The sequence below is a fragment of the Suncus etruscus genome, chromosome 1 (genome assembly GCF_024139225.1).
Source record: "Suncus etruscus isolate mSunEtr1 chromosome 1, mSunEtr1.pri.cur, whole genome shotgun sequence".
Lineage (NCBI taxonomy): Eukaryota > Metazoa > Chordata > Mammalia > Eulipotyphla > Soricidae > Suncus > Suncus etruscus.
Window position 1 is genome coordinate 61,009,719 of NC_064848.1, and position 10,109 is coordinate 61,019,827.

Consider the following 10,109-nt stretch of genomic DNA (forward strand, 5'->3'; position numbering starts at 1 on the left):
CAGGCGGCTCCTGTCCCGAGTGGAGGCGGCGGAGCCGGAGCCGGGGGAGGGGGCAGCGGCTGTCGGAAGGACCGCGGCGTCGCCCGCAGCTCCCCATCGGTGAGGGGGCCGGGCCAGGACGCGGGGGGCCGGGGGATCGCGGAGCCAGGGGGTCCCGATCGGGGGTGGGGAAGGGAGTGTGGGGCGCGCAGGGCCCAGCCGCTCCGCCGCCGCCGTGGGGTGCGGGGACGTGGTGTCTGCAGGGTGCTCGGGCGCCCGGTGCCCGCTCCCCTCTTCCAACTTCGGGGGCGGCCCCAGCGCGCAGCGGGGTCGGGTGGGACCGAGCGGGGGTGGGCGCTGCGGGACGGAGGCGTTTGGGATCGAGCCCAGCCAGCCGCCAGCCAGGGTGACATCACCGACCACCTCCCCCGCCCGAGCCCCCGTCCCCACTCCCCGCTGCCTCTCCTCGCCGCGCCTTTTGTCCCCGTGGAGCGCGGCTCGGCCCCGCCCCTCTGCGAGGGAGGAGACTCCCCGCCAGTGACTTCATTGAGTAGGTTTCTGGGGGATCGGGGTCGGGTCCTCCCTCCCCGGAGACAGGGAGAGAGAGGCAGAGGCGAGCGGAGAGCTCACAGCCTCTCGGGCCTCCCGGACCATCACACCTGTCACAGCACGCACGCACGCTGTCACCCGCCAGCACCCGCCTTACCCGGCCGGCCACCCGTTCGCCGCCGCCGGCCCGCCTGCACCTGGACGCAGGTGGCCGCTCGACTCGGCCCCTTCCATCTGGACACCTTGGCTTGGCATCAGGTCCCCAGATCCCGCTGCACCGCACCGCACCGCACCGCGCCGCGCCGCGCCGCCCAGGCCTGGCTGGGCCGAGGGCCGCTGAGATCCCCACCCCTACCCACCCCAGGAGGAGGTGGCTTCCAGAGCGACTGGAGCTCCGGTGGAGCTAACCGAGGTGAGGGGCTGGGCCGGGCATGTTTAAGCGCCCCGCGCTCTCCTGCCCATCCCCAGCAGCACCCCCACTGCAGGCCCGAGGCGCTTTCCGGAGCTTCCCACACTTCTGGGGAGAAGACTTCTTAGCCAGCTTGATGTTTAAAATTCAGCTGGAGCCTTTAAAACTTCGAGCGTGGACGCTGAATGGGTTTGTAAAGTTTCGGTAAGTCCCTCCCAAGAAGGGCGCTCATACCCACGACCGCGACTCATCCTCTCCATCCGCCAGTCACATCACACCTTTCCATCACCTTCCTGGCCACCCCGACCCTCCCCACCTCCTCCCTGACGTGTGAGATCTGTGAGAGCCCACCTCAATTGCACCCCTCCTTATGCATCCCCTTTTTCCATATCCACTCCATTTCATACCTGTTTCCACCACTTCCCCATCCATTGTGTCTCCCATTCTTTTTTTTTTGTTTGTTTTGTTTTGTTTGCTTTTTGTTTTTTGGGTCACACCCGGCAGTGCTCAGGGGGTTACTCCTGGCTTTAAGCTCAGAAATCGCTCCTGGCACACTGGAGGACTATGTGGAATGCCAGGATTTGAAGCACCATCCTTCTGCATGCAAGGCAAACGCCCTACCTCCATGATATCTCTCTGGCCCCGTGTCTCTAATTCTTGAATCTTTCTTTCAACCCAAAGAAAACCCTTTTTTTGTTTCTTTAAGGGTTACACCTGGTGATACTCAGGGCTTATTCCTGGCTCTGTGCTCAGGGGTCATTCCTAGCCGTGCCAGGGATCAAATCCAGGTTGGCTGTGTTCAAGATAAGCACCTTAATTAACCCCTGTGCTATCTCTGTTGTGGCCCCTAGGCACCCTTGTTCTGCCCCAGCCATTCCCATCTGGCATTTGTCGCGCCCACCACGACTTCATTTTTCATCTCCTATCTCATTCCTTATAACTCAGGCACCCTGGCCATCCCTCCCCTCCCTATTTTTCCTTCCTGCCTCCACACTTCCATCCTTTTCATTCTTTTTCATCAAAGGCAGTGCCATGCCATGGGGCTCCTTTGTCATTTGAACACATGGCTTGTGGGGAAGGGGAAGAGCGTGAGGTGGGAGTTGGAAGCCCACATTCCTGGGAGGACCCTGTGGATGTGGAGGCAGGAAGATTGCAGGTCTAGAGCCAAAGGCCAGGCAAGTCTGGTACCCGTAGGAAGGGAGCTGGGTGAGGAGGTAATGCGGGGACAAGGAAAGGAGGCTGGGAGTCCTGGGGAGCCTTTTCACTGGCCCCTTTGCCTAGCAACTGCTCTGGTTCCATTGGGGTCCCCTCTTGGTGGGCTAGGATGTGGGCCAAGGCTGCGATGGCAGACCACCCCCAGCTCCCACTCAGACGGCTTTTACTGCTGCTTCCGAAAATGGCTGCCCTCCCCCAGATGCTCTTTCTTCTCTGCCTCCTCCCACCCTAGCCTCCCCCATCAGGCATGACACGCTGGTAAGGGGAGAAGGGGGAGGACCCGCCTTTATGGAGCCTTCTCCTCGTCAGAATGAGGTGACTCCCAGCGCCATGAGTCAACCCCACCACCTGCAGCCAGCCCTGTGGGGGCCAGTGCCAGGGTCAATGTCCCTTCCCATCCCTGCCAGCCTGGGGGCCATGCTCCTGCCAGAGAGCCTCGGATGCTGCTGAAGCTGTCAGAAACCGAAAAACAGCCTCAGCTGTGGCTGCTAGCCCAGGACATTGCTAGAAAGACTCTGGTCCTCCCAGCTTTTGGCAGGGGTTGGCCAAGCCTCCTAAGGCCTTCGGGGTGGCTTCTGGCCATTCCCCCAAATAGCTCTAGTGACAGAAAAGTACCTTCCATTTCTAGCCACCCCCAGAGTCATTGGTAGAATGAGAGCAGAGTGGAAGAATGAGCATGCTGTGCTCCTTTCTTTCCAGGTTCAGGGCAAAGGTACCACCAGAATGGGGTTGAAGGAATTGGCAAGAGGCCAGTTCCTAAAGCAGGGGCAGATAAAGGGGAAACGGGCAGGACAGGTTTCAGTGTGTGTATATTCAATTGTCTCCTAATGCTTGGGGTTTAAAGGCCCTGCCCCCAGGATGCATCTGCTCACCAGTGCAAGGATGGGTGTTCATACACAACTGGGTGGGAAGACATGGGAAAGTGAGTAAAAGAATTGGACTGGCTGCCCCAAGCTGAGGAAAGACCTCTCTCTCTTTCTCTTTCTTTCTTTCTCTTTCTCTCTCACTCTCTCTCTCTCCTCTCTCTTACACACACACACACACACACACACACACACACAAACACACACACACAAATACCAGGTAGTGAGGAATTGGGAGCAGCATTTCTGAAGGCTGCCAGTCACCTGTGTCACATGTGATACTTTCAAGAGCCTGGGGCCAAGGCAAGGAATCCAGGGGACTCTAGCAGGAGAACTTCTGGTACCCACAGCCTGACTCAGCTGGGCTGCCTGGGACAGCTGGCTGAAGACAGGCCCTTCTCCAGGCAAGCCACTGCCCCAGCTGCCCTTAGCTGGGCACCATGCCTAAGGCATGGCGTAGGAGACCACGAAGCTCAGGTGACCTCACCCAGCACACTCATCTCTGCCAGTCTCCGTGCACAGCTGTGCCAGTCCATGGTGCCACCTCACTCAGCAGGGACGCTGTAGGGGTCCTCCTTCTGACCCCAGGACCTGGGACTGGAGCCTAATCCAGAAGGAGGCCATAGCTCCCCATTTCCTGCTAAGAAAAGCCCGAAGCTAAGGCAGGAATCACGGAGCTCTAGATTATCTTATTGGACGAGGTCATCTAGTTCAAACTGTCCCCTTTACTGATGGGGAGACAGATGCACACGCTGGGCTGACCTGCTGAGAGTGAGTGGCTGAGGAGCTGCAGGGTTGGCAGGAACAGGGCCCAGGTGGAAGGGAATAAAGTGGCCTCAAGGATTGGCCCTGGATTTCTTTCAGAAACAAGGAGACCAGCACCGGTCCAGTGGCTGTAATGGGAAAAGATTATTACAAGATCCTGGGAATCCCATCGGGGGCCAATGAGGATGAGATCAAGAAAGCCTACCGGAAGATGGCCCTCAAGTACCACCCAGACAAGAACAAAGAGCCCAATGCTGAGGAGAAGTTCAAAGAGATTGCAGAGGCCTATGATGTGCTGAGTGACCCCAAGAAGCGGGGCCTCTATGACCAGTATGGGGAGGAAGGTAAGAGAGCAGTGTTCCAGTGGGGAATTCAACCCACTCTTTGGGGTCCTGGGTGACCCAGTTCTTATAGCACGGACCTACAGCCTGGGGTGAGGGTGGGGGTGAGTGCAGCCAGTGTGCCTAGCTAGTATCTGCTCCCAGAACTGAGGAGAAACACCTATAACAAACCGGTCTCTGCTCACTGGCAAACTCCCTGTGTCTCCCTTCTTCCTCCTAAAGTGGAATCTTTGGAGAAGGCTGAAGTGACAGCTAAAAGCTCCCCCTTCTTGTCTTCCTTCCTGGCCTTATTAGTCCTGCCTGAAGTCCCTGCACTTCATTGGATACTGGGAGTCAGGGAAAGGGGGTGTGTAGAGAACAGAACATCTCCCTTCATCAGCAGAAAAGTTTGGCCTTTCAGCAGCCTGGGAATTAATCGCTCCACACTCTGAGCTCGAGAGATGCCTATTCCCTTCTCTGTCTCTTCCCTGCCCACTCCAGACTAGCAGAGCAGAGAAGGAGCATTGCCTTCCACAGGAAGTGGCAGGTTGCCAACGGTGGAAGCAAGATTGCTGTTGGCATCTCACCCCTCCCTGGTGAGGACGTGGTGGCCACGCACAGGGCGGCAGGAAAGGCCCAAATAAAGTCTCTGAGAGGGTGGCCCCTCCCCACACATCCCACGGGCATGATGTAGCTGCTAATTCTGGGCCTGCCCCTCAGGGCCGCCTGCCACCCGCCAGCCACAGGCACCTGTCAGGCTATATTAAGAGACATTGTCACAGCTGAGGACTCTCCTTACCGGGAAGAACTGTCCTTCCTGCCCAGCAGCATACATCTTCCTTCTTCATCCTCTGCCTTACTTGCCTGTGCCAGCCTCTAAAGTAGATCTGGTCCCCTGTATTGCACCTAGAGCAAAGTAGGTACTCAAAGAAGGTTCTTTTCCTTCTGTCCTCCTTGCTCTGTGGACTCATTTCTAACTTCCTCCTCTTATTCTCCCATGCCATGGGCTCTTTCTGACTTCTCTTTTTTCACCTACTAGACCTGCAGTAGGCAGTAGGCAGTATTCACCAGGCAGTAGGCAGAGTCCTGTATTCTCTCAGCTGAAGGGGACAGAGGGGACAGAGACAGGGAAAGAGTACAGGCATCAGTCATCATGGGAACCCCCTAGAGATGGTGCTCCTCCCTCCTGAGGAGCTTTCCGAAAGGCAGAGGTGACAGCCAGGAAGAAGGTGGGAGCTAGGAGAAAGTGTCTGGGAACTTCCCCCCTGACATTGCTCTAAACTGAAGTGGAAAGCAAAGCTCAGGTTGCCAGGCCCAGGTGAGACTTGAATACAAAGCTCTGGCTTGCCTGGCCCGGTAGGGACTCTGAGGCTGTGCTAACCTGACAGCAGTCTCCAGGGCTGGGAAAGGAGCAGTACCTTTGAAATGGAACTGTATTTCTGTTGGCCCAGCCTCTTCCCAGCAGCCAGCAGGATAGTTGTGTTCATGGACTGTGTTGTCCTGGCTAGGAACATGTTGTTCCCTACTAGTAAGGGGGAAGGGATACCATGTGCAGAAAAATCCCCCTCCTTTGTCACCGCCATCCCCCGCCCCAGCTCTACCTAGCCCTTTTCACTCACCTGACCCAAGACCCTCCAGAGAGGCAGGGGAGAGAACTGAACCTTAGGGAAGGATGAACTGTGTGCCACTTGGCCTCCCCAAGTGAAACTGAAACCTGCAGCCCCGGGAAATAAAAAGCTAATTTAGGCTCCGGCCTTCCACAGCCAGTGGAAATTCTAGAGAAAAGTCTTCACTGGGAAGAATCCTTTCCAGTGCCTGCGCCCCATCTCCGATTCCACCTGTTCTCCCTGTGAACCTCTCCTGCCCTTGTCACCAGCACGACCACTCTCACCCTTACAATCCCAAGGCTGCCTTCAAGAAACTGAGCCTGTGGGGAATTGCCTCCAGCGAGAGCAGCTCAGGTCACCACCCGAAATGTGCCAGCTCATTCATGTGTTTTGGTTGCCCTGACGCCAGGAGTGGGCTGTGGGGCTCGGTGTTGTATAACTTAGAAGAGCCTCACTCCCCGCTGAGTGCCTCTCTCACGTGTAAGTGCCTGGCCTGGTGCCACACTGCCATCCCTGAACGTGCGAACAGAGAGCAGTTGAAAACTTTTTTAAGAGAAACAGCTCAGCTCCAAGCTAATGAGATTTTCCTGCTCAAGGGAAAACCTCCTGATCTCCCCTCCAGGCAGGAGACAGGCAGAACAGGAACCCTGTTAGAAGCAGAGGGAAAGACCAGCAGGTGGCCCCAGGCTGTCCCCCATAGCTCTACCTCACCCCTCACTCTAGCCTCCTTGCCTTGTCAGAGTTTTGGAAAGAAGCAAAGATTTGAGAGCAGCTATCTTCTGGCCAGCCACTTAATGCTTTGTGAGTCACAGGACCACAAAAGAGAGAACAAGACAGGGTGTCACATCTTCCTAGTCTTTTAGTATTTTCCACTTATGAAGAAACTTGGCTCCTCAGACAGGCTTCTTTATTAGACATAATTAGGGAAAGAAATTAATACTGCCAGATGCTAACGGGTGGGAGGGAACAATGGCTTCTCTCTGCAGGCTTGGAACTGGAAGTGAGAGTGCGGGGAGGAAACTGGGGAGTGGGGAGCTGCTACACTGCCCCTAACTTCTCCCCACTCCAGGCCTGAAGACCGGCGGCAGCTCATCAGGCGGCTCCAGTGGCTCCTTTCACTACACCTTCCACGGGGACCCCCATGCCACCTTTGCTTCCTTCTTTGGTGGCTCCAACCCCTTCGATATCTTCTTTGCCAGCAGCCGCTCTACTCGCCCCTTCAGTGGCTTTGACCCTGATGACATGGATGTGGATGAAGACGAGGACCCCTTTAGTGCCTTCGGCCGCTTCGGCTTCAATGGGCTGAGCAGGGGTTCCAGGCGAGCCCCGGAACCGCTGTACCCTCGGCGCAAAGTGCAGGACCCTCCCGTGGTCCATGAGCTGCGGGTGTCCCTGGAGGAGATCTACCATGGCTCCACCAAGCGCATGAAGATCACAAGGCGGCGCCTCAACCCTGATGGACGAACTGTGCGCACCGAGGACAAGATCCTGCATATTGTCATCAAGCGGGGCTGGAAGGAGGGCACCAAGATCACATTCCCCAAGGAGGGCGACGCCACCCCAGACAACATCCCCGCTGACATCGTTTTTGTTCTTAAAGACAAGCCCCACGCACACTTTCGCCGAGATGGCACCAATGTGCTCTACAGTGCCCTGATCAGCCTCAAGGAGGTAGGACCTGGTCTTGCGTGTGTGTGTGTGTGTGTGTGTGTGTGTGTGTGTGTGTGTGTGTGTGTGTGTTGGAGTGTGACAGGATGTGGACACAACTTCACCCTCTTTCTCCCCATCACTTGACCCCACCCTTTCCTCATGGTTCTCACCATTTCCACCAGGCGCTGTGTGGCTGCACGGTGAACATTCCCACCATCGATGGCCGAGTGATTCCTCTGCCCTGCAATGACGTCATCAAGCCAGGCACAGTGAAGAGACTCCGTGGGGAGGGCCTGCCCTTCCCCAAGGTGCCCACCCAGCGGGGAGACCTCATTGTCGAGTTCAAAGTTCGCTTCCCAGACAGATTGACACCACAGACCCGACAGATCCTTAAGCAGCACCTACCCTGTTCCTAGGCTCTGCCCCAGCCAGCCCAGAGTCGACCACAGCAATACCCCCCATTTTCACCCTGCCCAACATGCACCTGGCTCGGTGTCCACTGGACACTGGCAACTTTTTCTAAAATGCAAAAAAAGAAAAAAAGAAAAAAAAAAAAAAGGTTTTCAGGACAATGTTCCTGTCCCTGACCCTTGTCAGAGCTGGGCTGTCTTAGGGGAGTGGGAGGGAAGCGGGAAGAGCTAGCCTGGGGCAGGGGTCAATTTTTGTGTCACTTGCTTTGAATTCAGTTCCCACTCCAGTGGCTGGAGAGAGACCTGAGTGCTACTTGAAGATCCAGAGTTTCCTTACCCACACCTGTAAATAGCATGTCCTCTTCCCCTCCCAGCTTCGCAACTAATCTGTCCTCCATCCCTGCCCCGCTTCTTCCCGGGGAAGAGAGTAGAAAGGGCACTCACTGCTTTGCCAATCCTGCCACCACCCCAGGGCACACACGCTCACACACATAAAGCTCTCGCCTCGAGCTGTCCATGCCTCTCAGGGCTGAGAGAGGAAGGGCAGGTCCAGAAACCCCCGAGTTGGGCCATTGAGCACGAGACACTTTTCATTTGGGGCAGTGAGGTGAAGGAGGCTTTCACAGGCTTCCTGTCAGCTCTCCTGCCTCGACCCCACAGAACTGGAAGTTTAGTCCTCAAGAACCTCTAAGGAGGAGGGAAAAGAGGAGCCTGCTGGGCACAAAAGTGGGGGACAGGGAGCAGAGGCCATGTCCCAACCTTACTCAATAAGAGATAGGGCTTTGGGGTCAGGTGACAGCTATACCCCACCAAGAGATTCAGGGTCACAGGTTTCTCCCCACACCTCTGAACTCAGGGCCTAGCCACCCCCAAACTTCCAAATCCCATTTTTGTGCTACATAAAGTGATTCTGACCCTTTGTGGAAGCTGCCAAGGGGAGCTCCCATCCCTCTGACCCCTGCGTGAGCCAGCCCACTCCCATGGCTGCAGGAAGGTCAAACAGTAGGGGAGCTGGAGAGATGTCTCTAACCAGGTTTTAGGGTGGGGTCTTTAGGTTTTCTCACTTTGACAAGCCCCTGAATGTTTTTATAGTAGTTTTTTTGTATTTTTTTGTAATGACAGTATTATGGAAAAAATATAATAAAGTATTTTAAAAATATGGCATTTGAGAGACACACTGAACCTGGGTGGGGGCAAGTGTAAAGGGCCCCTTCCAAGATCCCCCTCCTCACCCCCTCCCCCTCTCCCTAGCCACCATCAATGTAAGAGGAAGCTGGTTCTTTCCTGAAAGCCCAGATACCTAGGATTTCCAAAGCATACCTCAGCATAGCAAATACAGAAGATACCACTCGGTGGCTAGAAGAGTTTTGTGCCAGATAGTATAGCAGGTAGATCACTTGCCTTGCATGCAGTCAATCCTAGTTTGATTCCCTGGCACTCCTGATCATCTCCCACTACCATAAGTGAGCCCTGAGCACCATTGTTGTGGCCTTAATACAAAAAGAAAAATAGTCTTGGTATTAGAAATAGGCCATCCACTTTGAAGGACATGCTAATGAAGAAACTAACTGATTTTTCTCTGCATGGACTAGAATTCTTCCCTTCAGAAAAAATGTAATCCTGAGAGGGAAAAGAAGAGGTTTTTCCATAGCCTAGAAGAGACAGACACATCCTCAAAGACCATGCCTGGGGCAGAGGAGAAGGCAGCCAGGACTAGGGAAGCAAGATCCCTGCTACACACCAACTCTGTCGCTGATCTTTAAGTCACAGTTTTCTGGGGATGGCTGTCCTGATCTTATTTTTACTTATTCTTACCTTTGGGGCCACTCCCAATAGATTTGAGAACTACTCTCAATAGATTTGAGAACTATGCTGTGCTGGGGATGAATGTGGGGCTCCCGCATGCGCTCCAGCCCTCTCTGCACTTGTCACTTTGCTTGGATCTGAGTAGGCAGGCTCAGCGTGGATGTGGACTTTTCAGTGTTTACTTCCTTTTTTCCATCCAGAGTCCTATATTCCTCTACTAGATTAGGCCCATGAGTGTCTGCATCCCAGGCATCAGAGAGAGACATCTCTGCTTTCACTAGGCCAGGCTCTATACATATACTTGGTATGACCCCCCACTGTACTCCAGGGCTTTAGGGATGGGGCTATGAGACTTTTAATATCTGTATCATTGAGGTGAAAGAGAGGGAGAGACAAAAATTACAGGTTCACCAAACAGGTTGTTTTTATTGGATTTTCTCACTTTAAGAAGACCCTGATCTTATTTAAATAGGTGTATCTGTCCTTTGTATGACAGTATTTGTTCATTTGTTCCTCTGTGTAACAGTGAGAAGCTC

At 54.8% G+C, this 10,109-nt stretch overlaps 1 protein-coding gene across 2 annotated transcripts; it reads left to right on the forward strand.

Annotated features, from left to right (window-relative positions):
* On the forward strand, nucleotides 1-8,926 carry DNAJB5 (DnaJ heat shock protein family (Hsp40) member B5). Of its 2 annotated transcripts, XM_049773542.1 has the most exons (5): nucleotides 1-99; nucleotides 1,000-1,141; nucleotides 3,880-4,124; nucleotides 6,777-7,378; nucleotides 7,540-8,926. In XM_049773542.1, the coding sequence occupies exons 2-5, from the start codon at nucleotides 1,074-1,076 to the stop codon at nucleotides 7,771-7,773; spliced, it is 1,149 nt and encodes a 382-aa protein (XP_049629499.1). In that variant the 5' UTR covers nucleotides 1-99; nucleotides 1,000-1,073; the 3' UTR covers nucleotides 7,774-8,926. The 2 variants fall into 2 exon arrangements, with proteins under 2 accessions (XP_049629499.1, XP_049629496.1); XM_049773539.1 differs by lacking the exon at nucleotides 1-99 and having other exon boundaries at nucleotides 935-1,141.
* Nucleotides 8,927-10,109: the final 1,183 nt, after the last annotated feature.